This window comes from Genypterus blacodes, unplaced genomic scaffold (assembly GCF_046128005.1).
Source record: "Genypterus blacodes isolate CSIRO-AG114 ecotype Tasmania unplaced genomic scaffold, CSIRO-AGI_Gbla_v1 ptg000003l_1, whole genome shotgun sequence".
In the NCBI taxonomy this organism is placed as follows: Eukaryota; Metazoa; Chordata; class Actinopteri; order Ophidiiformes; family Ophidiidae; genus Genypterus; species Genypterus blacodes.
The window spans coordinates 9,277,474-9,303,599 of record NW_027466817.1 but is presented as its reverse complement, the minus strand read 5'-3'; the positions used below and the strand labels follow the sequence as shown (position 1 = coordinate 9,303,599).

Sequence of the window (26,126 nt, the reverse complement as noted above, 5' to 3'; positions counted from 1 at the left end):
CATAAATTGTCTTGGACTCACTGTGTCTTTGATGTCTCTCATTTACTGTGGAATGACACAGGGACGACGCACAAGCCACCAGATAACTTCCGTCTCGGTTCCTCCAACTGAGAGATCACTGTGTTGGTGAATGAGAAAGGCGCTCGGCGTGTTGCCAAGAGCATGCAACACTCACTCAGTCACTCACACACACACACACATGCGTGCACACACTCACGGTGCCCCGGTGGCTAAGGTCAGCGCTTTCTCAAGGCAAAATAAGGGAGTGTGGAAAGGCTTGGGAAACTGCTAAAGAATGTGCATTTTTGTATACACTGTTGAGCTGAGCGAGAGACTATTACCGGGGGCGCAGTTCAAGTCCACAACGCGGGGGCGCCACATCCAGTCGATGGTAGCGAGTCCAAATGAAGCTTTTCAGGCTAAATTCACACATCAAACCACTCAGGTGGTCGTTAATGGCATAATTACTATGCAAACCTCCAGAGGGGGCACAGCCTGCACAAGAAGAGAAAGATTAAGAGCTGAAGTCAGACGAGATAAGAGACGAATTTCAACCTAAAGTAAAGTAAAAGCCCTGATCGACAGTGTGCATGCTGCCAGGTCTGAATAAGTAAAATTGTCTAAACTATTCTTGGAATAAATGTCCTGGCAGTGATGCAGACAAGAAGCTTGATTTACTACTGAGATAAAGAAAAAAAACACATCTCAGGAATTTGAATCCATGCTGTTACATGTGAACCATTAAACTTGAATAGAGGCAGACAAGGGAAACGGAAAAGTCAAATGATCAAGGCCAGCCAGTAAATTAAACACATTTTATCATGAAATTACTACAGCACCAAGGACAAATGCAAAACAATGATGCAGTGTTTCGTCTTGACTGCAAAAATCGAATGAATTTCCCACTGGGCCTCTTAACCAGCAGTAAGCCAATAATGATTTATAAACAGCACCAGGGCACTTTGATGAAACTAGTAGAAATCAAATGTCCATTGCGATGGAAACAGGAGGAATTACAATTTATTTTCTCCACAAGCAAATAATCAAATTTTCCCAAGTATTTGTTTTGGTATCCAGGACGCTCGGCGACATGAGAAGCTTTGGTCCCATCATCTCTGTAGCTGCTGTGAATTTTCAGTAGCGTTCATCTGCACCTCATTAATATCTCATCTGTGGGTTTCTTGAGTTTCTCACGGTAAGAGACGAGAAGATAAAACCTAACTCCCAATCCAAATAGTTCCGATAAATCAGAATTTGACATGATGTGGACAACTGTTTAATTCTCTGAAGTATAATTAAGTTTACCTTGATATTGGCATTTAAGACAGACCAGTAAATGGTTAAGTTCCTTAAAGACGCGCTGATGTCACATTGTCATTACCTCACAGTGCAGGAAGCGTGCAGATGTAACTCATGAATCTTTCACTAAGTCAGTTGCTCATCATCATAACAAACAACCTAAAGCACCAGAGTGTAAAATTAGCAAACAGATAGCGATGTTTGTCCAACTTCAAGTCTTCTGGGGTCCAGTTTTGTGCCATCATCATGGAGAGGAATGCACAAGTTAGATCAGTTAGATAAGTAAATAAATAATACATCGGATTAGTGTCATATGTAGGAAACGTGCACAGATCATTGGACCACAGCGCCATCTGCTGGATGACATTCACCTCAAGGATGAAGAGAAGAGAAGCACACAAAGAGTCAAAGAGATCATTTTTAATTACACAAAGCTCCAGGTACAGTGTCTGTGAGTCCAGACTCTGGGTGCAATGCTTTATGACAGACAGCTTAAAAAAAACATGTCGGGTTGCCAATTAGTTTGAATAAACCTGTTAAGTTTTATAAAGGCAACAAACTTTAATCAAACATGGCAACTTGACAAAACGAAAGCATACTTACACGTACTCCTGGGAGAAGGACAGGCTGCAGACTCGCCCGTTCAAAAAAACAAACTAGAATGAGGACTCTGACGTACTTATTAAAAAAAGGCCTGTGTACAGAACAGCTGGCGTTGGTTCGGTCTTTACAGGTTTTACTTCTTGGCGAACGAGATTTTCATGGCATTCATTTGCGTGATCTTGAATCCCTGTAGTGCGTCTCGTGCGGCGCCAGCCTGCACCTCATTGTCAAACTCCACGAAGGCGATGTCGTGACGGCCGGGCACCAGACGCACCTCCTTGAACCCTGGGAACCTGAACACGCAAAAGCATACCAGTCAAGCTTAGCATCCTGCAAACACGGCCTACAAAAACCGAGATTCTGGATTAACCTGAACCTCCAGCAGGTTCCCAATGTGCCAGCAAATCGGCATTGATACTGAAAATACGCCGCAGGTCTCTGATGTTTGAGAGGCCAGACTCATTTATCCACCCGATTTCACAGATTGATAATGTTTTTCTAGCTATAAGAGTTTACTGACCACAACAAATTCAATAACTTTATTAGAATCAAACAGATGGGAGGATGAGATAGATACTGACTGGTTGAAGAGCATGGACAGCATGAGCTCGTTCGTCTCCTCAGGCAGGTTGGTGAGGAAGAGGATGTGATTGGGAGGATTTTCTGACACCTGCGAGGACAAAAACAAGACAGCGTTAAAGGAACTGCAGGTTAAATGTAACGGGTTCTGACGTTTTTGGACGCAACTGTAGGTGCTTACAGAGGTTTGAAGCTGTCCCATGGCTGACTCTGATAAAGCATGCGGTTCTTTGTCCACAAAACAAGGAGACAACCTAGTGTTGTAGTGGGTCAACCCGCCCTTTTCCTCCTACACCACGAAGACAACTTTCCAACTTCTTCAAGCCAAGAACTTAAGAATTGGAGCAAAGCACACCAAAACGGACAAACCATCGACTCAGTGGACACTCAGCGCAGCTGTCCAATCGATGCTACAGAGAATCACAAAACGAGGATTTGATGTTTGGGCAGATTAAGATTTAAAGTCAGATTTAGATCTAAGAAGTTAAATACACTGTATGCAATACTGTATTTTCTATCTTGAGTATTTCTGCTATTGTGTTCTTAAGTTTTCTAACTGTGCTTTCAAGCACCGATTCTTGCATGCTGCATGATTTCACTCTCTCCCTCTCTCTCTGCACCTCCTGGGTTATAAACTCCCTGTGGTGTTAAGACACACACACGTTACCTTGCAGGCTAAACTAGAAGTGAAGCCGCCATCTTAGTTTGACCCAGGTCCCACTACTGGGTGTGTTATAACTGACGCCACTTCCTGTACATCATCCCCTCTTTGCTCTCAATGTCGGTATGATGATCAACCTCTACGCACGACAAGTGTCAGCCTTCTAGACTGATTTTGAAAAACACAAACTAATCTTTAAATTATTCCCATTTAATTAATTAATTAAATAATTTTAATTGATAATTAAGACTTGTGCTGAATCTTTAAGGTTTAGGTCAATTATATGCTATCTTGGTTCCCCTGCCAACAAAAGGGGTGGTTCCCCTGAGAACTTTAATTTATTTAGAGTTATTAATATTTTTATTATATTTAATTTTTTGATTGCAATTTTTGATTAAGTAATATCACCAACACAACAACAAAACGCTACCTGCTGGGGCATCTGTCCAGGCATCTGTCCGGGCATCATCTGTCCGGGCGGCATGGAGCCTGGGATGGGCATCTGAGGCGGCATCATGCCTGGAGGAGGCATGTAGGGAGGCTGGCCTGGCATGTGCATCATGCGAGGAGCCTGGCTCATGGGCGGCATTCCCTGAGGAGGAGATCACAGAGCCAAAGACTCGTTGGAATATTTGTAACTAAAACTGCAGCCAACTACATACAGACGCAACAGTCAAAGTATTTTAACCTCGTGTGTTTTACTTACAGGCATTGCAGCGGGCACCCCAGCACCCATTGCTGCGGCAGCTCCCGGTACTTTCTTGGCTCCTGGTGTTTCGGCCACCTTGACCTTCTTCTTCTCCTTCTTGCGGTCGCGCTCCACGTACGTCCCTTTCATTTTAGCTATGATGTCCGAGTCAATTTTGGCGTACTGGATACGCTGCAGATGGAGACGAAGACGAAAGCGGTCAAGACAACATGAAGCCAGGACAGAAATGTTTTTGCGGTCTTCTGTAAAGCGCGTGGCTACGTCCAGCTTACTCACCATAGGTTTATCATAGAACGGGAATCCCTGCATAGATCGCAGAGCATTGGACGCACTGTTGACCTCTTTGAAAATGACAAAGGCCTGACCCTTCATCTTGAGGGTCCGGGCGACCAAGATGTCCAGAATTTGACCGAACTGCGAGAAGATGGCATACAGGGACTTCTTCAACTCTGCAAAAAAACAGATTAATTAGGCAAGCACAGGTTATATACATTTCTCAGATCAATGCATCATGAACATACAGTAACATGTAGGTCTAATCCTTAAACCCTCCATCTTTACAAGAAGCAGAAAACAAAAGGATTACAACATGGACATTGATAGTCTATAATCCATAATTCTGCCTTTAAATGTTTTCATATTTAACATTAAATTGGTCTTCTCCTACAAATCAAGGGGTCAGGGGCATTTCCATTTGCCTCGTCACCAAGGAGACCAAGCTGTTAATATGGAGCCCAACCAATTTCCCAAATTTATTGAGGTATGTGTGCCCTCTTCTGCAGCAGTTACAATGAACTCACCATCTTTCTTTATCTTCTCGTTTAGGTTGTTAATGTAGATGGTGTGGTTGAGCCGCGCGTCCGTGGCGGCCATCGTCCGTCCTGGTTTGAGAGGGAAACAACGTTACACAAACCTGCAGCTCGTTTAATTGAGGAGCAGCTACATGCTAACAGCGCGTGCACAACAAACGCGGGGCTGGACGTTAGCCGCGTAGCAGCTGCTAATGCTAACTTTACTGAGCTTCCTTCACTTTTTTCTGTCGCTTCTTCGATTTTAACCACTTACTTTGCAGCAAAATATCCTTAAACCTTAACTACGAAGGCAAAATGTGTCGAATCCAAATGAGGACTTACTTTTTGCCGTGAAATAGCGTCAGGAACAACCACCACGAAAAGATGAATGAAACACTGTCACTGAAGGTTGGCAAATCCCACACTATGATCTCGCGTTAAGAGCAGAATCATACGTCACTTCCTTTTAAAAATAAGGCGTGCACCCGAAGCGTTGGCTGTCAGGCAACCTTAAATTACGGCGAAGGTAAATAACACGTAAAATAAGAGAATGGGAAACAATTTTACCAGGCGTAGCCCCTCCCATTCGAATATAATCTAAAAATAAATAAATAAAAATACACTAAGTATATTTCGGCCTACACCGACTTCAAACAATGCAAGTATTACATTATCAATATTTCAGAAATATATTATCTACTAATCATAGAAAGTATAGCCATTCATAATAAATATTTACAGTACATTATCTACCGATCCACTTTGTGTTTCCTGGAAGACAAAACTAAGAGTAAAAACTATTAGATTCTCTAAGATGTCATTGGTTGAACCAGATTCTTCCAAATATGGATACGCCGGTGCTATTAGCTTGGTAGCTTGGTAGCCTCAGCTGTGTGGCTAAATGGACGCAGATTTAATCGTTTGGGTCTGTAAGAGATCCTTAAAAATGTGCGTTGAATAATAAACAATGAGAATTTCCGGTTGATCACTACGCAAATTGCACACAACGCCAGAATAAGGCAACGTTTCCCGATAACGTCTCCTCCATTACTAAGTTACTGAGTACAACAGGAACAAGAAGGTTTGTGCTGCCAATGTTAGTTTAAATTACACATACAGAAATACAAGTTTACCATGGAGTACTGCGGACATTCTTTAAAGAATGAATACAAAGATCAGAAGAAATATCTTTTTAAACCGCTAGAAAGAAGTGAGAAAATAATAGTTTGAGAAGTGTAAATATTTTGAATATGTCACATTTCTAGATCTAACTAAATGTGGTGAGAATGAAGTAATGTTAGATTTCTTTTTGAAAAAGTCAAAATGTCAAATTAGAGTCATAATAATTTTGAAATATCTTTTAAAGACATCATATAAATATGACTTTTCACACAGAACACTGAAAGAGGCCAGGGAACATGCCAGAGGAGGGGTCCCTGTCCACTCCTCCACCCCCTCCTCCTCCTCCTCCTCCGGTAGGCCCACCACCCCCTCCAGCTCCAGCATGCAGGAGTAAGAAGCTGTACCAGGCTATAGCCAGTGGCAGGAGTGCGGTGGAGGGTGACCACACGGAGGCTCGCTTACTTCTCGGTCAGAGGGAGAGCAGGTGAGGAGCTCTCTGGTCTTAGTGATGTTTGCCATTCGGCTGGTTGGGCTTCACACTCCAAAGCTCTGTGTTGTGTTTCTGTGCTCCAGTTTTAGGAGAGATCTTCAGTGGATACTGGTGAACACATACGTGCCCTCCCTCATTCAAGATGGTCCACAGTGAGTCGGCATCATCAGCTGCATCTGTTCACTTCCTGGAGTATATTATGCTTATCTGTAGTGTTGTACGATTACCTATAGGTGCGGTCTGGTGGCTCTCTGGATGGCTGCTCACCTTCGACAGCCTCCGCTGTGCTTTGACATGGAAAGCGTTGTCCAGACAGCGTTGAGCAGAGGCTACACTGCACAGGGCGAAATGTTTTCAGGTAACAAGTTCAGCCGGTCTACGCCGCAATGCTCCTCGTTCACATGTTATCATCCCAAAAATCGTTAAAATTTGTGATGTCGCAATTTACTGTTTCTCTTTATTAGCAGAGTGACTTTGGGGGTGATGAATGTCGCCTCATATCGTGCCCTCTGGATTGCCATGACACTAAATGTAGTTCCACAGGGTTCCGTTCATGCTGCTCACCTGCGTCCTCGCCTCTTGTGTTGCAGCCAGGGACATGGCCCTGCTGGCAGAGGAGGTGTGCACCTGCACAGCCAAACTCCTCTCAGGAGGTCTGAGCGGAAACAACGCAACAACCATCATCACACACCTGTGGAGCAGACAGCCGGTCCTGATCCCGTATCCCTCCCACACACACACACACACACACACACACACACACACACACACACAAACAGGAAGACATTAACTCCTGGTCACTGTGTCTGTCGAGGGTCAACTTTGCCCCTGAATGAAGTTTACGATTACAGGACAAAATTCCTTAACAGTATCTCCAGATATGATGAAGACTTCAACCATGAGCCGTGTCAGCGTGGGGGCCACAGAGCGCACTGGGCTGTAGCATCAGGTAGAACTGGTTTGCCCCAGCATCTCTTCTTCTATCAGTCAACATGCGGCGTGTTTAACATATCGCTCTGGTGCAGGGGTCCTGCTCGGCCTGGACCAGGGGAGCGCAGGCACAGACCTGGTCCAGCCCGACGCCGCTCTGCCCTGGCTTCACCTGCTCGCCCACACAGACTCTCCGTGTCCCTTTGGCGCCACGGCGGTCAGAGAGGCCTACATCCTGGCCAAGCAGGGCAAGAGCCTGCGCTACCAGCTGTGGAGTTTAGACTGCGTCGCCCAGAGCAACGATCAGCTGAGGACCATGGACCCTCAGAGAGCCAATGATGGGGGCCAGTACGTGGTTCCTCCGGGAGGGGTGGAGGCCGGGCTGGCTGGACAGGCAGTGCTGCTCCACACGAGGACGCTGGAGCAGCAGCCGGTCTGATGACGGTGTGTGGCTGCTGCTGAGCCACGGAGTCATAACAGCATTTACACTTTGACCTCTAGAATCTACAGTCAGCGAATCTTTGAGTCTATCTGAATCCACACAGGCTGGTCTGTTTTCATTAATGTTTACATGTCTGGAAAAAGCCAGACCAAAGTTATTTACTTATTTTTGGAATTTTCTTTCTCTTCTGATCTGATTGGCTGCCAGAGTGGAGTGGGCAACGCTCATTCTTCACTGTGCGCTGCATCTCATGAATGGATCAGTTTAATCTAATCAAACATGGACATGTGACCTCACTACTTAAGCAAAACTAACATCAATTGACCTGATGGTGGCGCTATAACAACAGTTGTATTTTTTCCAATAAGGTATGCAACCCTGAGTGCCTTCTAGGTTATTATATAAATTAATTTGAAGTATGTCTTGACTATTCTTGTCTGATCTATTAAAACTTTACATACTTCACAAACAGCGGTGGTGCAGGTGTGTCTTCTCTGGATTGACTTCTCTGGATTTGTAGTTGTGTTTCATTCATTCATTTCAATTGTCACCATATAATACTTACACATGCGTTAAAGTTAATACAGGTTAACTTAAATGTGTGGGAGGACATGTCTAAATACTTATTATGAACGGGAGCGCAGTTGCATCATTGTTAGAACTTGGACCCATGCAAGACAGAAGATAGACTCAGCAGCTTCTTAATTCCAGTTTAATGCGATCATGGCGTCTGTACAAAGCAGGGATCTCATATACATTCTCACCAGTCTGCTCATTTTGTGCCTTTAAAATACAACTTTAGAAACGCAGCACATTATGATGAATCCAGTTTTATCAGGCACAGCACCCAGTTTGAAATTTACAAATACAGACCATTTGTGGGTGGAGAAATAATACAATGTAAACAACTTTGTTCCTCTCCTTATAGGCAAGACTCACAACAGTTCAATTCCAATTCGGTGACCACAGATACGCCTCATACTGTACACACACACATACACACACTTAAAGGATGTAGCCCTCTGGAAGATTCGATGCTGGAATGTTCACCAAACTGCAGCGTTCTAATCGAGGAACGCCAGATGAGGTCATGAGCACTCGCTATGTTTACATTCACTCAATACTCACTTTATAAGTCGACACTGCGATAAAGGCAAACATGAATCCCAATGCAATGTTGTTTACCTCAATCGCAGAACAGAACAGAAGAGTATTGACTGCAGGTAAACATGGGAATGTTTTGCACTCTTGTTGCACTTTTGTTTTGTAAACTCATAATATTGCATAAAATGTTCAAACCCACATCTTATTTAGTGTCGCTAATTTAGCTCAACATCATCGTCCTCTTTTTTAAAGTAATAAAGATGTCTTTGCAGAGAACGAGTAGATTCTGTGCAAGTCCTAAGGTCAAACTTCACGCGAGCTTGAACAGTTTGATTCCAGTTTTTTTTCATCACAACGAGACTTGGTAATGTGTAAATGTAAAGCAACACTGATCAAAGCGATCAGAGCAGAGACGGGTTTGGTTCAAATGTATGCGTGGATGTCGGACACGCTGCTCTCATCGTAAGGCACAAACGCTACGCTCACGTTCCAGGCGTTAAAGTGATAAACCGGTGATTTCACAAAACTTCAGCTAATTTAATTTGAACTCTCTGTGGTTGTTTCTCTGTAAGTTGCATCATCGTTTAGCTGTGTGTGGTTCTCTTACAGGTCCGTAGGTCTTTGAATGGACCCTAATGGATCAATGACATCATTTATTCTACAGCTCGAAGACGCTTGTCAAATCTATTTTCTTCTTCTACTATTTGTCCTCACGACACCCACCATGTAGATCTCCAGTACATTCTCTCAGCTACTTCCCGTTATGGGACAACATCACACCAGCTGACGACTGATGTAAGAAGGCACCCAGAAGTTACTAGAGGTTAGAGATCCATGATCCATTTGTATCTAACTAAACTTATAAGTTCATGTAGAGGAGCTTTTAGTGGCTTTAATGTGTGTTGATGGATCCATAAGGATCCATTCAAAGACCTACAGACCTGTAAGAGACCAACATCTACACAATGAGACAACTTACAGAGAAACAACCACAGAGAGTTCAGACGTGAAGGAGCTGAAGATCACCACATTTTGCAAAATCGGTGTAATGCCAGATTCAAATGTTTCTGATCTCGACGGTTCAAAGGAAAAAAAGAATGAAAAGAAGGTGTAATGTGAGTCCAATCATGTAAACTGAACGGCGCTCTCGTTCCTCACACAGTTTCCTTCAGATTCACTTGGATTGGAAGGCTTCTCTGTGCGTCTCACAAATTTTGACATGAAAAACAAAAATCATTCTGATCCGTGTCACATCCAGACATAGTGAAATGAGAACGTTGCCATGGAGCTCATTTTGTTCGATGGCTTTGCCGGCGCGACCCACAGTGTGACGAGCGTGGCTGCATACTGTACGCGGTTAAACTGATCATAAATGGGGGAAAAAAACTACTCGTCTTTCTCTTTTCTGGCAAACCTAAAGTGTGTGAATGGCTTTTAAATAGTTCGCGCCGGGTTTAACCCTTCAGAGGGGAATTAACACGGCACTGGAATGGTCACACGCCTTTAGAAATGATTGTACAAACAAGACTAAGAGGCTGAAAAAGTTAAATATAAACTATTTACACTCGGGGTTAGTGAGCACACAGCTCTGTAGTGTTGCTGCATACTTCATCTTCAAAAGAGATACAAAATGACAAAATAAAAATCCCATCACCCTTTGCTTCTACAAAGCCATGCAAAGATCCGAGTTCATTTACATAAGAGTGCGATGTGCCTCTCCATCCAACAGGGGGAGACAAAGCCGAGGAGGAACGGTGAAGCCTCGTTGGTCCTTTCAGAGGACTCGGGAGACAAAAGTTGAGAATCTGCTCCTCTTTCTCCGCACGCCATCGCTCGTCACCCTACAGTTTTCGAGGTAACGAGTCGTCTCCCGTCTCAGCTCGAGTTCCCAAATGAATCTACATGCGAATGGACGACTTCTCCCAAAACAGTAACAGTGATCAAACCGATGGCTTTAATCTTCTAGTTTCTTTCAGCTCCCTTTCTTCGATAGCTCTGTCCTCTGGCACCTGGACGTGTCTTTCATCAGTGTCTCACGTCTCTGATGAAGCCTCTCAGGGCGTGTGCGGCGGTGGAGGCAGCGGCTGCATGCTGCCGAAGATGTCGATGAGGTTGTCCAATCCCCACAGGTAGCCGTCCTCTCTGTTGCCCTCCACCCAGGGCGTCCTGTGGTCCAGGACCTGAGGGGCAGGCAGGGGCACCGTCTTCCCAAAGTCGATCATCCACACTTGAGCCTTCCCCGAGGCGTCGTGCACGAAAAGCAACGAGCTGCCGACGACCTGCCAACAGAAAACCGGTTACACGGATGAGATTAGAGGCCATGGCGTTGATCTGTGATGCCGATCTGAGATTAGTCAGCATGTTTGTTTATGCTGTCAGTCGGCTGTTACGTGGGCGACTCACCTCGTGTGTTGTGAAGAAGGTTGACTTCTCCAGAACTGAGCGAAGTTCCTCCAAACGCTGCAGGTAGAGCTTCTGCGGACAGACCAGGAAAAGGGTTGCAGAGTGTTTAGTTGTGTTTGATGTTTTACTTTCTAAAACATTACTTACCTAATGTGTTTTTATTCATATTTTGGCTTCTGTCTTCATTTTGATCATTTCTGCTGTTGTTATTCTGACCACATACGCTGCTTTATTGTATAATGTTTGTTTATATTGAAGCTAAGCTGAAGTTTACACACTTAGAGGCTTCCGGTTCAGCATTATGTCGCCTCAGCTTGACTTTAATTTCTTGAGTGTGACCTGTGATGCGATGAACGTTAAATTCTCCTCAAAGTGCATTATTACTATTTCACGTGACAAGAAAGAATTGCAACATACCAGGATCTGCGTGTCTCCGTCCACAAAGTCCCCTAAGGCCTGCATCACCTGCTCTCTGCGCTTGGTCTTCTTAAAGTTGGTGTTGCACGTTCCGTCTGCTTTCTGCAAAACACATGAGGAAAGCTCAAGCTCGCTCACACTCCCATGACATCGCTGTTCACACACGCATCAAGAATGAAATCAGTTGTTTGTTCACAGCTCTATTACTACACTGAGTGATCTGATGAACTGAGAGATATAGTGCAGCTGCAGCCTGTATTAGTGGAGCTGTTAGACTGGATAAGCGCGAGTGCACAACCCTTCCCTGCCCTGTATTGAAACGAGACCCTTATGGATCCATGAACATGATTCAACTCACAGAGAAACAACCACAGAGCTCAGACGCAGCAATGGAAAGAAAAAAAAGATAAAAATCATTTCCATGACAGAGTCGCTGTAGACACTTGATTGCCTGCAGCAAGCTTCTAAAACGGGCCATCAGATATTTCCGTTCATGCGAGAGTGACATGCAAATCTTCTCTTATTGGTGCGGCCTCATAAACACTCTTCTTCATGAAAGTACAAACAGTTCCCCTTCTTTCTGCACATTCGGCCAGAGGCTGCAGTTGTTTCCAGTCTGCAGTCGAGGCCGTGAATGAACTCATAAATATTTACTCTAATGGTTTGGTTTACTTTCATCCAGACACATGCAGTACTATTTGTCCACGTCACTCATCTCTGTACACCTCTTATGTGCACTCCTGGCTTTTGACCTCTGTTGATATGAGATGATGCAAAAACATCCTATTTGAGCCAAGATGACCTCTGACCTTAATGCCTTCGATGCGGAAGCCCAGAGTGGCTGTGGAGCTGAGCGTCTCCCTCCACTGCATGTATCTGGGCTTGAGGATCCCCTGCTGGGCTCTCTCCTGCTCTGTAGGGGCCCCGGGGTCCACCTCAACCATCTTCTCATACATGTCCTTTCGCAGACGAGGGCGCTCTCTGGCTTTCATCAGCTCCTCCTCCAAGTACGTCCTGATGTGTGAGAAAGCACAGCGTCACAGGATTACTGCATGTCCAAAGAGCCACCAAAGAAGCTCAAACAGGTCTGAAAGTCTACAAGTTTACCTGCTGCCCATCTTGCAGTCCATGATGGACGGCGAGTCAAAGTCGGCCAGCAGGTCGTCCATCAGGTTGTAGTCCTGCTCGTCTCTTTGTACGACGCCGTAATATCCAGGCACGTACGGCCGCAGAACATCCTTCATCAGCTGCTGTAGGCACAGCTGCTCACACTCACAGAACTTCTTCAACAAGCGTCCGTACTCCCCTGCCTGGAAGTTACCTTGGTAACAGAGACAGAAAGGTTTAGCTGGAGAGTTCTCCATCTTAATTTGTTCAGGAGATATTAATGGGAATCAATAATGTCTGAACTCTGGTAACCTTTTGTTAACACAGGACAAGCACACTGAATTGTTGTCTATGAACTAAAACTAATGAGTAAAGGTTTAAAACTATGATCCAGATCGGCCTGAAAATGTAATACAATGGCCCAAAACCCACCTCTCCACAAAATGTCATAAAATTCTGTCAATAACATCCCCACCTTGGTGGAGGTACTGAATGTGGGGGAAGAGAGACGTTTGAAATCTAACATACCTGCATGGCCGGCGAGCTGCACCCATGGGTAACGCTTCTTGAAGGACACCACGAAGGGAGACCAGTGCACCATGGTCTTGATCTTGTGCCAAGACTTATTCTGGAAAACGACAAATAACCTCTAATCATTCACGTAGAAAAACACACTTCAGGTGAAATACAGACCAACAGAATGACTAATCAAGAAGTCAGAAAACACACTGCCTTGCACACGCACACCAATGTCTACAGAGGTGTGTATATTGGACATACACACCTCTGTAGACATTGGACAGCCCGTCCCCTTTAACCAAGGCCATGTGCACAACGTACGTGACAAAGCCCATTCATAAAACATTTACCAAAGCCACCACGGGGGTGTCGTAAACAGAGTCTTACTGTGTGTGGCAACAGTGTGTGTGTGTGTGTGTGTGTGTGTGTGTGTGTGTGTGTGTGTGTGTGTGTGTGTGTGTGTGTGTGGGTTGGTGTGTGTGCGTGTGCACGCAATATAGTTATCTGTGCTGGGAAAGACCAGAGCAAGGACAGTGTGCAACAGGGTCTTTGACGCAAGCAATCTGGGAGGAGAACGTGACATCGATTGAAATGTGTGTGTGGGAACTCAAAAGTGGGACACAGTGAGTTTAGTGTGTGTGTGTGTGTGGAGGGGCAAGAATGTAATTTAATCTGCTTTGAGAATTTCGTGTTTTCCTGTTTGACTATTCAAATGTTCAACCATCCAAACTGATAATCAATAATAATCATGTGCCATTTCCAACATATCAGTGTTGCAGCCCTGGAGGCAGGTAGACAAAGAGAAGCAACACCCCCCACTCAAGCCAATAATAAACGTATAGGCATGAAAAGCAGAGAGACGGTAACAAAGAGGTTAATTTTCCTCGTAAAGGAGAACGACGAGGGACAAATCAAATCATAAACCTAATGTTTTTATTGTGACTACTGCTCCCTGTCCAGCTTATCTCCGCTGTGTTTCCATGGCAGCCTGTCCGTCCTCTCCTCCACGCATTCTTTCCACAGCTGCTGTGTCGAAAGTTCGTCACAATAAAACTGTCTTCATGCAGCAACGTCTGCTCGGCACAAACAGCAGCTCTGTGTTTACCGTGAGACAAACAGGCTGCGACGAGCTGTTTGACTACTTTACCTCCTGGATTAAGAGCAGACAGAAAACAGCTTCAAATCAAACCCAAACAGGGGTTTTCTGAAATAAGCCGTTGGTTTATGAAACTACACACGCAGATGATTTATTGGACAGATTGTTCCCAGCGCAATCCATAAGTTTGACCATCCAATCCAATTTGGTGAACGTGTTGATATAGAGTCTGTCTTGTAGCGTGAGAATTGATTTGCCTATCATACCTCGATATGAAAGAGAGAGAGAGACTGAGAGAGTTATAACTTCTTACTTTCAAGGTTTGATCAAATCTGCATTGTCAATCTTGGATGTTGAAACCAGTCCACACAACTTCCTGTTGATGTTTAAGGGTCCTGTACCTTCCTGCATTGGAACTGGTTTTGCTACCTGTGGACTCGAATAAGATCCTATTGCTCGATTCTTCAGATATCCATTGTTGCATTTCGTTTTTTCTACGACTTCTATTACATCTTTGTGTTCTTTTCTTTGCCTTATTTTCCACCTGCCAGCTCCTGTTGCAGACCTGCCTGCTCCATCTCTCTGGAAATCACCCCCCCCCCCCCCCCCCCCCCTTTTTTCAAGTCTTTTCCTTGTTTTCCTAGACAGCATGGGAACGGTTGCCAGGGGCCTGTGAAGCTCAATACGAGTCATGTGAGGCAGCACAAACAAACTTGACCAGCCATTCTAGTGTCGCTTTACCTTTGTTGGCTGGTTGGTCAACATCATTGTTAGAAAGAGTAGCAGAAGAGGACGAGCGAACACTAGAAGCCAGTGAGCCGACTGTCAATCACAGCACCAGGTTAACCTCAACAGGTTAACCGCATGTAGACGGTGGAAAACAGCCACGCAAGTTGTTATTGTGGAATCTGTATACAGCAGCAGACGGCAGACAATAAGCAGTACTTTGGCCTGGATAAGAGCCAACGCTTACTGCAATACCAGAGAATCTCAATATCCCAGTGTTCTGTAAACAGAGGAAAGCTCTGGCTGTCGAAATCAATATTGGGTTGGTCACAGCTTGTAGCGAGTATGCGGTCTTCGTGTCTGGTTGAAAAGAATCCCGCCAACATGGAGAGGTGATGCGTCTGTGTCGCTTCAGTCCTGTCCAAACTTCGCATTGACTTTAGTGTAAATATGACGCCGTCTTTTATCTGGTTGGTCTAACTTGACTGGACGCACTTCAGCCAGTCGTTGCAGCTGAACCGTTACGTGCTGTCAGCCTACAAAGTGCTGCTGTAAGGGATAATTATGAACCCATGATTTAAGGTTCATAACACACAAGGCTATGAGGCGGCTTGGGGACAGACAGCGAGTGTATGTTTAAGCTGTTTTTTCATCCATGTCTATAGATTTGAGGGTCAATCTGTCTCCTAAAGGCACTGATGCAAGTTAGTACCTTTCTCTGTGTGAACCCAAGTGCAACTTTGAAGGCTTTTCAAACCAGAATTAGAATATTAGGCCAAAATGTAAAGATACTGAAGCTCATTGACTTGGCGTAACCTTTCCTCTGGTGTCAGTTACGTCTGTGGACTATTATCCGTCAGCAGGAGTTGAGGGTGAAACTGTCGTGCTGGACGTAATGTCGTAGCGGTGCAAATATCTCATTCTTATCACAGTTGCTCCAACTATAACATCCTCACTCTCAGAGTGACACACTCTATGTGACCCGTCATCAACTTCCTCCTTGCTCTCCCCATTGTTTTCCTCTCCCACACTTAATTCCAGCTCGTCTCCTCCACTTTCACTCCATCATATCCAATCTCATGGTGCAGCTCTAAAGCACTCTGACTATAACAATGTAAACAGTGAGATTACCAACTCTGCGGCACCTCACAGCACTTTTCTGACCGGATAATTAGACCTGAGCTTGGAATGATGGGAATCTCTTCTGTTGATCATGGAGCAAGCGGCTTAACGTGCGCTCACACACACACACAAATACAGATTTTCATTCAGTAGCTTCAATGTAGTTAGCTGATTTTTCTGAGGAGCTTGAAGCTTCAAAGTATTATAGCTTACCCAACTCTTTTGTGTTAAGGCAATACACCACTGATTTCGAAATGTAGTTATTTTCAAGGAAATGACGTCTGACTTTTTTGTACGTTTCGTGACATCTGTAGTCGTAGTCTGTATTTCTTCATTGATTGCAATCCTATCAGACAGGATGTCGCAGTGACAGACAAGCAGGGCGGAAAAACACTAGCTAGATTTGACGTAGCATTAGCGACATTGTAGCGTAACACAGCTCTATTTGGGAATCCGAGAGACACGTTTAGCTTTTATTGTGAAGAGAAGAAACAACAACATGGATCCATAAGGGTCCATTGAAAGACTGACAGGCCTGAAAAAAGAACCACAATCATCTACACAACTTACAGAGAAGCAACCACAGACAGTCCAGCCAGTCAAATGACACATAAATACACAATCCTACAACTGAATATTCCAGCATCTTAAATCTGTTCAGGCCTCTAAGCTGTGGTTCAGGCTATTGGTTTACCCTGTTTCTTACCTGGCAGGCGTGGAGGAGAATGCAGGCGCACACATCCGCCGAGACCAAACTAGAATGCCGCCCGCACAAATCGCTCTGCACCGTCAGCACAGGGGCCCCCCGACTGCCAGCCCCCCCCAGGGCCGCGCGCCGCCTCACAGCCATGTATGACCTCGGGTTAGCTGCTAACGCTAATGCCTAGCTCAGCTGAGCTTCAGTGGACCCTGCAGAGGTTAAGTGAGCAGCGTGTTGCCTGGTAAACAATCCCACTGTGTTTAGTGCTAATGAGGCTAATCTCTCTCTCTCCCTCTTCCTCTGCATCCTCTTTTATCACCCAGCTTCAACATTTCTCCTCTTTCAACATCCTGTCCCTCCTCCCTTCCTCTGTCACTTGCTCCATACCTGATACCGTCACCTCCATCACACACGTTCCCCTCCTAACTCCCTTTATTGCTCTTTATTTTGTGTGTTACCTCCACCAATGAGATAAGGTTTTACATATCTCAAACACAACATTTGCATTTTGACCTATAACCTTTGAATCCAGAGTAGCACACATGTAGAACCTCTGGACTGAACCATCATCTTTTTTTGTGATATTCTTACTCCACCAATCTGTTTTCCACCAATGAGTTTAGGTGGAAGCCCTTGTCACCTTCTCCAGGCTTCTCCCAGGCTGAAAGGGATGTATGATCCCTCCAGCGTAGTCCCATACAGGTCTCCTCCCAGTCGGACGTGCCTAGGATTCCTCCCTAGGCGATGCAAAGAGGCGTTGGTTCTACTACAATCTCATTCCTTATTGTTTCTGTACAGCTGGTAGACAATGTGGAGCGGGCGAGGCTCATTCTTCTCATTAATTAACTTGATGAAGCTTTTTCACTACTTCATCAACACTTGAACAAACATTTACACCCCTATCAAATTATCATTGCGGCACAATAAAGAAGGAGGCAACTTTTTAGACCAACAAATCAGCAAGGAAGGAGAGCAGCAACCTGCATTCCTCTACCTATACAAGACCCAACACATAGGAATGCAACTCTAGACGCTAACAGTTACAAAAGACAACACAGCATGTTGTCATTCTCAGAAGCCTGGGGAGGATTTGAGAAGGGGAGCAGGAAGACAAAGTTGTTTTGAGCAACCTTTAGGTGGAGAGACAGAAAAGGCCTCCAACTGTAGAAGGTAATAAAAAGTGCGACTACGGTAGCCCAGAAGATTTGTTGCATTCCATCATTCCAAAACCTGAATAAATTAAAATACTCCTGATAATTTGTGGACCAAAAAAAAATCAGCAAGGTAGGGACTTGATATATGACCACATCCCCTCCCACCACACTTCAGGTGGCGTGGGTTGCAAAAGTGTGCAGACACGAGTGCAGCATGGACTCGCACAGACTCACACACTCACCTCAGAGTGCCGAATGGGCTGCACGGTGCGTTTCAAGTCTTTACATTGTTTTTCTTAAAATGTCTTTCTATTTTCTATTTTGTTTTGCAGCTTAATATACTTACAAAACTTTTTTCCATTAATCTTCTCTGTGTACTCAGACCTGCAAACCTCTGAAAAAGCTAAATTAAGTTCTCAGTCTTAGCGTGTTTCAGTGGTTGTGTGTGTGTGTGTGTGTGTGTGTGTGTGTGTGTGTGTGTGTGTTTTGGGTTTGTGTATAATGACCCACATGGAAAACAAATCTGAGTTGTGTATGCTGTGAGTATGTGTGGGTATATAAGCAGGTCACATGTTTGTGTCTTTTGAATCTGACTCTCATTTTCCTCTCTTGTTCTGTTCCGCCGCTTCAGGGGAAAGAATGAAGCTTTTGGAGCAAATGGGGGGGAAGAACGTGTGTCACATACGGGACAACGCTGTTATAGGTTTCATTATTTAAACGAGAATGTGAGCATTGTTGTACTGAGCACAGATTTCCATCTATTGACACGTGAAATGTCAGGGACACAGCCGATACTGTCAACCAGACAACCAGAGCCACACGCCGAGAGAAAGAAAAAAAAAGAGCACCATATATGGTAAACACGTCACCTGGCAACCGACACCGCCTTCAACCCAATTTTCCATGACACATCCTGAACTCTGAATGCAAGATGGCATGTGTGTGTGTGTGTGTGTGCGTACCTCTGCGTATACAAGTGTGAGCAAGTCGCTGCTCACGTCACTGAGCGTACGAAAGGCAACTGGTTTGACAGGGGGCTGACAGCATGGACGCGGCTTTCAGAAGCAGCAACAACAAACACACCCTCTTTCTTTAAGTAGCTGCATTTTACAAACACACACACACACACACCTTGCTGTAAAACTAAAAACCTTTCGTCAAACATGAGGACAAACTGTGTCCGTTAAAGGTTCTTATCAGAAACCGCAGGCCATTGTCAGTTACAACACACAAACGCAACTCCTCACTTTGCTCATTTCCTGACAGTGACTGTTAAAGCCACACATTTACATCCTCCACTGACCTGATGAGTTCAGCCTTACAGACTATGCCTATAAAGTAATTTAACCACTTGATCACTTTACACAGTCTGCTTATTTCTTCTTCTGAGCTCGTACTGGCAGTCAGCATCGCATACAATACATTACATTTTCAGAAGATTTGTGGTTATAAATAAAATAAAGATAAAGAACACAGATTGTTCAGTACATCTTGATTTAGAGACTTCAAAACTGAAATGCACATTTGTATCCTAACTTTACCGTCGCAAAAGTTTTCCTTCAGGTGTTTTGTGCTCTTAAGTCAGTGTTTGTGTCAGTGTGACCTTTATGTGTGAAATTCTGGTGGTTTCTAGCAGCCTGGTCAAGACTAGAGCAGATCTCCAGCTCTGTTTACAGCTCTGCCTCCCTGTGCATGCGGCCTGTGAAACTCTATTTGTGGGTAAGGGGAGCTCGATGCGCTACTAAAGGCTTTACAGTCCTTACTCCTCCACCAGGGGGCGTTGGCATTCATGCCCACGGGGAGGGAAGTGCACAAAGAATGCTGGAAATGATGGCAAGATATGCATGACATCTCACATAGGTATGCAAGTCTTGTCACTTGACCTAAAAAGGGAGCCGTCACTGTCGGTGCTTTCGTGACAGCTCAGGCATAGAACGTATTTGTTATTGTATGATTTAATTTAAAAAAAAAAAAAAAAAATAATTTAAAATTTATTGTATGAATGATTGACAAACATCCCCGGAGGAAGGCGGAAGAATGGGCTTACAACACGTAACGTCCACTTTTTTGAGATCTGATCACAATCAAGACGGCGTACCAATAACCAGAATGCACCTTGATGCAAGGTGGACAAACAAGTCCTGTGACTGCATCCAAGTATCTGGATGATGAGAGTGGATTTAAGGTAAGGTGTAAATAAAGCCAGGGTGACGCGAGCTCAAATCCCAGCAGTCAGACCGGTCACAGCACTCCCTGCCTGTCAGATGGCTCTGTTTCTCCCTGAAAGAGATTAAATACCAGCCAAAGGTGCAACCATCAACTGCGACCCCAGATATTCATAACATCCACAAATCCATCTTCTCTCTGCCGTGTTCCTTTTGAGCAAGGCATTCCACTCCCAAAATAGATGGATTAACACCTCCAACACACAGGGCACTTAGATAATTGAGGATTCACACTTCGGCCAGGAAGAGGGTCGAGTTGCCCTTAAACCGTTTGCAGGCAGTGTAGACATCCTGTTTTTACGGCTCGTCTCATTCCAAGCTTTTCTAGTCACAGTGCATCAAAGCCTCCTGAGTCGGGGGCGAGACGCCAGGACTTCCTACTTAGAAACATTGACATGCCTCAGACTGCTCTGATTTTATCTAAAGTATGAGCCATAAATCACTGGAGAGATAACTGAAGGGGGACAATAAATGACTCAAACGCAGCTAGACGGTGACTAAAACTGCGCCTAAATTTCAGGCTGAGCTCAATGGAAAAAAGTCACATGACTATGAGAGCAAAGAGGTGGAAGTTGGAATAATGGCAAGTTTCCTCCTATTTAAAAGTTGAGCTACTCAATGGTTTTCTGGGGAAATTATGTCACTGAAATTTTTTGTTAACATTTTGGAGATATGTGGCGTTCACTTACCAGGTCTGTAGGTCTTTGAATGGACCCTTATAGTCGCTATTACGCTGTACGCGACAATAGAAGCTAAATCTCTAAAGGCGTTTTTGGGCCAAAGGGCATAGGAAAACTGTGTAATCCAATTTGTATGCAACTAAACATAGAACTTTTCCACATGTTCCATGGACTGTGTTCCATGGTTCCGTCTATTGAATAATAATGATAATAATAATCAGTGAGCACCACATATCACCAAAAATGCGCTAAAATTACAAAGATTTCACCAAAAATCAAGTAATTGTGTTGTAAAATCATCAGAATATCACTGAATCTGATCAATCAATCACATTGTGTGCACTAACGCTTTAAGTGTTTGACCCAAACATTTAATAAACAAGTTTGAAAAGAAAAACGTCATTCAAACTTGCTCATAAAGTTCAAACTTACAAAGACCATTGTATCGTAAATCATCTTCTAAAAACCGCAGGATTTTAGCTTTTTTTTTTTTCTCATTGCACAAAGAATCAGTGTGTGGTCTTCTGGGCAGTGTTCACGCATTCAACCTTTGACACACACTTCAGCCCAGTGTTTCTAATGATGTTATGAAGTTATCATCTACTCTCAGATCAGTGTGATGTCACTGCTGGTCAAGGATCAATGTGCTTCATTTATACTTAGACGGGGAGATGACAACAAATATGGAAACGTGTGTGTGTGTGCTACTCCTGAGTTATCTGATTGACTAAACAACAAAGTGCCTGCGGTTGCAGTCTTAACACCTGAGGACTGCTGGCCTCCATACATGAATTATGCTCTGTATGTTGTGTATGCAGTGTTTGTACTGATCACACACTAAGAGTACATATGTTTGAATTATACCAACATACACAAGTCTTTCCTCATGTCATGTTTAGATAGCTGCAAGGAACGTTTGTCTATCATGTGTTCCATTGTACAATAATCACTTATTCAGTTATATTCATAACTCTATTCGTCACTAGTGAAGCCAAACCAGCAGGACCTGTTCAGAAATATTCTTTGCACTTGTTTGTGGGGGAAAGTTTCCAGGTGTTTTGTTTCATCCGTCTAATTCAATATACATAAATACATAGAAATACACAGAAAGACAGACAGCCGACTCACCCCTGTTCCATCGTCCGTGCTGGACAGAGACGTACACCGGCCCGGGGACAGGCTGGACTCGATGTCGCTTCCGGTGAAGTCGTCCTCGGACTCCTCGAAGGACGAGGCGGAGGAAAGGCCGAGGGACGAGCAGTTGGACAGCTTCCTCGGGGAGCGCATCAGGGCCGGGGAGCCTCCGCACCCGCTGTCCGAGCATGGAGACTCATCATCCGGTTGAAGTTCCAGGTACGACCCGGCGCTGAGCTCTGTTCGGACGTTCAGCGAGCTTGACGAGCCGTGAGAGCGGCTGGGGCTCGGGTCTCTGGTTATGATGAGCTTCGGTATGGTGCCGAGGAAAGTGTGTCCTCCTGCGGTAAACTGCGGGCTCCTTTCAGAGTCTTTCTCCGTCTCTGGAGCCTCAGCTATGGGACACGAAGCGGCGCTACACCCAGTCTTTGTCATGTCTCTCTCGGCGTGATCGCCTGCGGTCGGCGGTCCACAATCCAAAGGTGGGTCAGAGCTCCGGCTAACCGATACCAAGGTTCGCTCAGTGTCCGTGTCAGGGCCGAGCTGTGGGGCTGAGGTCACAGCGATCCGGACAAACTCCCTCAACGTAGAAACGACGCTTCCCTGGTTGATTTCACCCGGCGTCTGATCTTCCATGGCCCTCGCCGGGGGATCCGAGTCATGGTCCTCTCTGCTCGGTTTCGGCTCCTCGCAGCCCGCGCCGCTGGCTTCACTCGTCCGCTTTCCCAAACCTGGAGCATCGGACAAATTCCCACTTTCCGCGGCGTTCACGTCGTGTTGGGTAGATTCGGCTTCATTCTTTAGCCCGGATATTCCCTCAAAACAACCCGGGGCTGTCCGGTGCTCTCCAGCCGTCACCACCAGCGCGTCCCGGGGCAACTTTCCTACTGCGTGATCGGGGCGCGTTGCCGGATCTCCTGCACGCTTCGCGCCGCCTGATTTCTCCTCCGTTTGGCCGCCGTCTCGACGCTTTCGTCCCAGGCAGGGCAGCGCTTGATTTCTCATCGGATTCCTGGTTAACCGGTCACTCCGTCGCTTCTCGCCGCTCGCAGATGAGCGGGTACGGAGCCGTTTGGCAGTTTCGCCTGCTTTCCATTTCGCTTTGCCTGGTTGGGCGGCCGTGCAGCGCGATAGATCCGAGCGCGTTTGGCCCATCCTGCATCCCGTAGTAGTGACCGAGACACACCCTCGGCGTGCTTTTGAAAAGAGTGGAACCACTCACAGCGTGACTCCTACAGATTACAGTCACTCATTAGTCACACAAGCTTCTTATTGTATCGAGCATGGGAAATCTTAATTTGAGCCATTCCTCTCCTCCTCACATGTCGGAATTTTCCATATCTGGGCACAAACACATGATGAATAATTTAAGTTTCACACAATCACATGAACAAAGGCCTAATTCATTGGGTAGAAACCCTCCCTCGCCTCTAATGCCATGAATCAAATTGATAATGTAATCTTGAGTGCTTCCATATTCACAATAACCTGAGTAAACACCGGCCTTCATAAATCAAATTCCTTGGCTCAGGAGTCATAATAAATGATTTATTGATTCTAAGGTAAAGATCTCCAGTCCAGGCTGCAGTGGAGGGGATCTGAGTGGAAAGAGTCAAATCAAAAATAAACTTAAATAGCAAAATAAGGGATAAATGTAATACTACAGTGTATCCTAACAGTGTGGAGTAACTGTGGAGTGACACCTCGGGCCTGTGTGATGCAGATTAATGCTGCCCTCCTGTGTCTGCATACTGACCTCCTCTAGTAATCTACTTTAACCCTTCCATACCCATACAGTACCTATTCTATCCATTTATAGTATGAAGGAGTGTGAAGACGGCACAAACTGCTGCATTATGAAACAGCAAGCGGTAAGCGGTGACGCAATGATGTTGCAATTGTACATATGTATAAATATTGCTCCCTGAACTACACGGTACAGTGCAGCTTTAGTTACACAAACATATAACGTTTCAAAAATAATTCAAATGCTTCCAAAGAAACAGAAATAATGTAATGTAGGATGTTTTTACTCGTCTCAAATGTCAAAATGTGTCATATTTACAAAACAGTGGAGGTCAGACTCGACTGCAGGTCAGAGGGCTTTTATGTTGACAAGAAAAGAGAGATGATTATGTAAGACTTTCTGTGAGGATTAGCAGGTATTCCTACATAAGCTGTGAAAACATTTGACAGCCAATACTGCTTATAGCTTTTCATCTCTGTGGGTGGCTCTGCTCAAAAGTAGGTCCGTCACTGTCACAAATGACTGTTAATGGACAAATTTCAACATTGTTTCCTGTTACCCTTGGAAATAATGGAACGTATGAATCAATTGGGTGTATTGCTTCATGTACACAGTACTAGTGACTAGGTAGTCACGCCTAATTTGCTGTTACCACATGTATACGCGCAGAAGTCATACTAACATAAACTCTAAGCGTTTCACAGTTGCACAACACTCGCTGAGACTTGGGATAATCGTCCATAAGCTGCTGCCAGGAAGGAATGCGCCGGGAACAAACTGACACAGGAAGGATGAGGATGGGGAAAAAAACAGCACATTGTGTACTACTCTGTATGTGTGTGTTTGGAGCATTACACACACAGACACAGAGACAAGACCATTCTTGTGCAGTCAAAATCATGCATGGAGTTGAATGACTCACACAGGGGTGACTGCAGTCGATTGCCTGCATGCAGACATTGAATGTTGTCTGCTGCACACAAACACACACTTATTGGAGGCAATTTGGTGATTCTGCTATCATTCTGAGGCCCAATAATCCTCAAATCATCATTACCAGCTTGAATCCTGACCTTGGTTACCCAGATCTTAAGTGTTGCCAGATCTTTACCTTTCGATCACAGCTATTGGAAGATCACCTTGGGGTTTGTTTGCCTGAATGGTTTAGTCCAGATGCCTTCACTGAACGCCTCACCTCATTTTGTTAAGCTAACTGAAAAATGATATTCCTGGATCTTGATCATTATGAAATTTGAATCACTTCTTTCTTTGATTGTGTCCAATCTGCCTATCAAGTTTCATGAAAATTGATTCCTAACTTTTTGACAAACAAACCAACATGGATCGAATAACCTGCTTGGAAGAGGCAATAAATGGCAGTTAAACTGTTCTACACCTCCCTCATGATGATGATGATGAAGAACATTACAAAGAACAGAGATCAAAGATCAAAATATTGTTTAGTTTAGAGAGCAGGAAACACCTTCGTATGATACAAAGAGTAACATTTGGTGATTTATCTTCCATTTACTGGAGCCGTGCAGGCACAATCTGACAATGTAAACACATGAATCATGGCACAGCAAAGACAACATGATGCTTTAAATCTGTCGTTATAAAACCAAAATATGTAAAATGATCAGTCCAAACCTACCAGAGTGTTTGCTCCGTGTGTGTGCAGTAGTAACGCCTTGGCAGTGAAGTGTGTCAGATTAAAGAGCAGCAGGGTGTGGAGGGGATGTGACTGTGGTTTGTCTCCTTATGTGCTCACACACATGCTCACACACACACACACACATACAGCCTACAGTGTGGTATCAGCAGGCGGCAGAAGTGAAAGAGGAAATGATTGTCAAAACACAAGCAGTTCAATGTACATTTGGGCTTTTAGCTTCAACAGATGAGAACAAGTGACCAAAATGCACTGAACTGAACTGAACAGAGCTGAACTCTCATGTGTTAATGACGCCCAAAGGTTGACTATGAACTGGATTGTATCAGCTGAGACTTGTTTTTCACACAGGAATGAATTTTTGAATTGGTGTCAGGAGACAAAGATGATTTGTCAAAGATTGACAAAGTGAGGTACTGTAGCTTTAAGTCTGCTAACACTCCAGCCCTGATAAACAGTGGTTCATTAAAAGGTTCACTGACCTGATTGTGCTTATGTCTCTAAACGCTGAGCCAGGGCTTTATCGGGCATATTAAAGCTTTTAGTTGAAATTAATTTTATTCACTCTGCAGCAGTAACATGGCCGCTTTGCCTATTTTGCTCCTCCAATCCATCAGCTGGAAATTCCTTAGTATAAAATTCCTTAAATATGGAAACAAAATACATATTTACAATAAAAGTAGGATCAAGAAAA

The 26,126-nt window shown here is 44.6% G+C and overlaps 3 protein-coding genes across 4 annotated transcripts; 1 reads left to right on the top strand and 2 right to left on the bottom strand.

Moving 5' to 3' along the window:
* Positions 1 to 1,704: 1,704 nt before the first annotated feature.
* On the bottom strand, positions 1,705 to 5,105 carry snrpa (small nuclear ribonucleoprotein polypeptide A). The gene is made up of 7 exons (XM_076140952.1): positions 4,985 to 5,105; positions 4,652 to 4,732; positions 4,128 to 4,300; positions 3,849 to 4,022; positions 3,573 to 3,734; positions 2,484 to 2,572; positions 1,705 to 2,195 (listed from the first exon to the last, which is right to left on the bottom strand). The coding sequence occupies exons 2-7, from the start codon at positions 4,722 to 4,724 to the stop codon at positions 2,036 to 2,038; spliced, it is 831 nt and encodes a 276-aa protein (XP_075997067.1). The 5' UTR covers positions 4,725 to 4,732; positions 4,985 to 5,105; the 3' UTR covers positions 1,705 to 2,035.
* Positions 5,106 to 5,118: 13 nt separating this feature from the next.
* Positions 5,119 to 8,097, top strand: actmap (actin maturation protease). Of its 2 annotated transcripts, none has more exons than XM_076140940.1 (7): positions 5,119 to 5,168; positions 6,038 to 6,248; positions 6,338 to 6,406; positions 6,488 to 6,612; positions 6,845 to 6,974; positions 7,133 to 7,203; positions 7,280 to 8,097. In XM_076140940.1, exons 2-7 carry the CDS (start codon positions 6,061 to 6,063, stop codon positions 7,621 to 7,623), a joined length of 927 nt encoding a protein of 308 aa, XP_075997055.1. In that variant the 5' UTR covers positions 5,119 to 5,168; positions 6,038 to 6,060; the 3' UTR covers positions 7,624 to 8,097. The 2 variants fall into 2 exon arrangements, with proteins under 2 accessions (XP_075997055.1, XP_075997046.1); XM_076140931.1 differs by lacking the exon at positions 5,119 to 5,168 and adding an exon at positions 5,201 to 5,723.
* A 670-nt stretch (positions 8,098 to 8,767) lies between these two features.
* Positions 8,768 to 25,515, bottom strand: itpkcb (inositol-trisphosphate 3-kinase Cb). Its single transcript, XM_076140919.1, has 8 exons — positions 25,415 to 25,515; positions 22,008 to 23,354; positions 13,186 to 13,285; positions 12,658 to 12,871; positions 12,360 to 12,564; positions 11,551 to 11,652; positions 11,134 to 11,205; positions 8,768 to 11,009 (listed from the first exon to the last, which is right to left on the bottom strand). The coding sequence occupies exons 2-8, from the start codon at positions 23,166 to 23,168 to the stop codon at positions 10,785 to 10,787; spliced, it is 2,079 nt and encodes a 692-aa protein (XP_075997034.1). The 5' UTR covers positions 23,169 to 23,354; positions 25,415 to 25,515; the 3' UTR covers positions 8,768 to 10,784.
* Between the last annotated feature and the right edge of the window lie 611 nt (positions 25,516 to 26,126).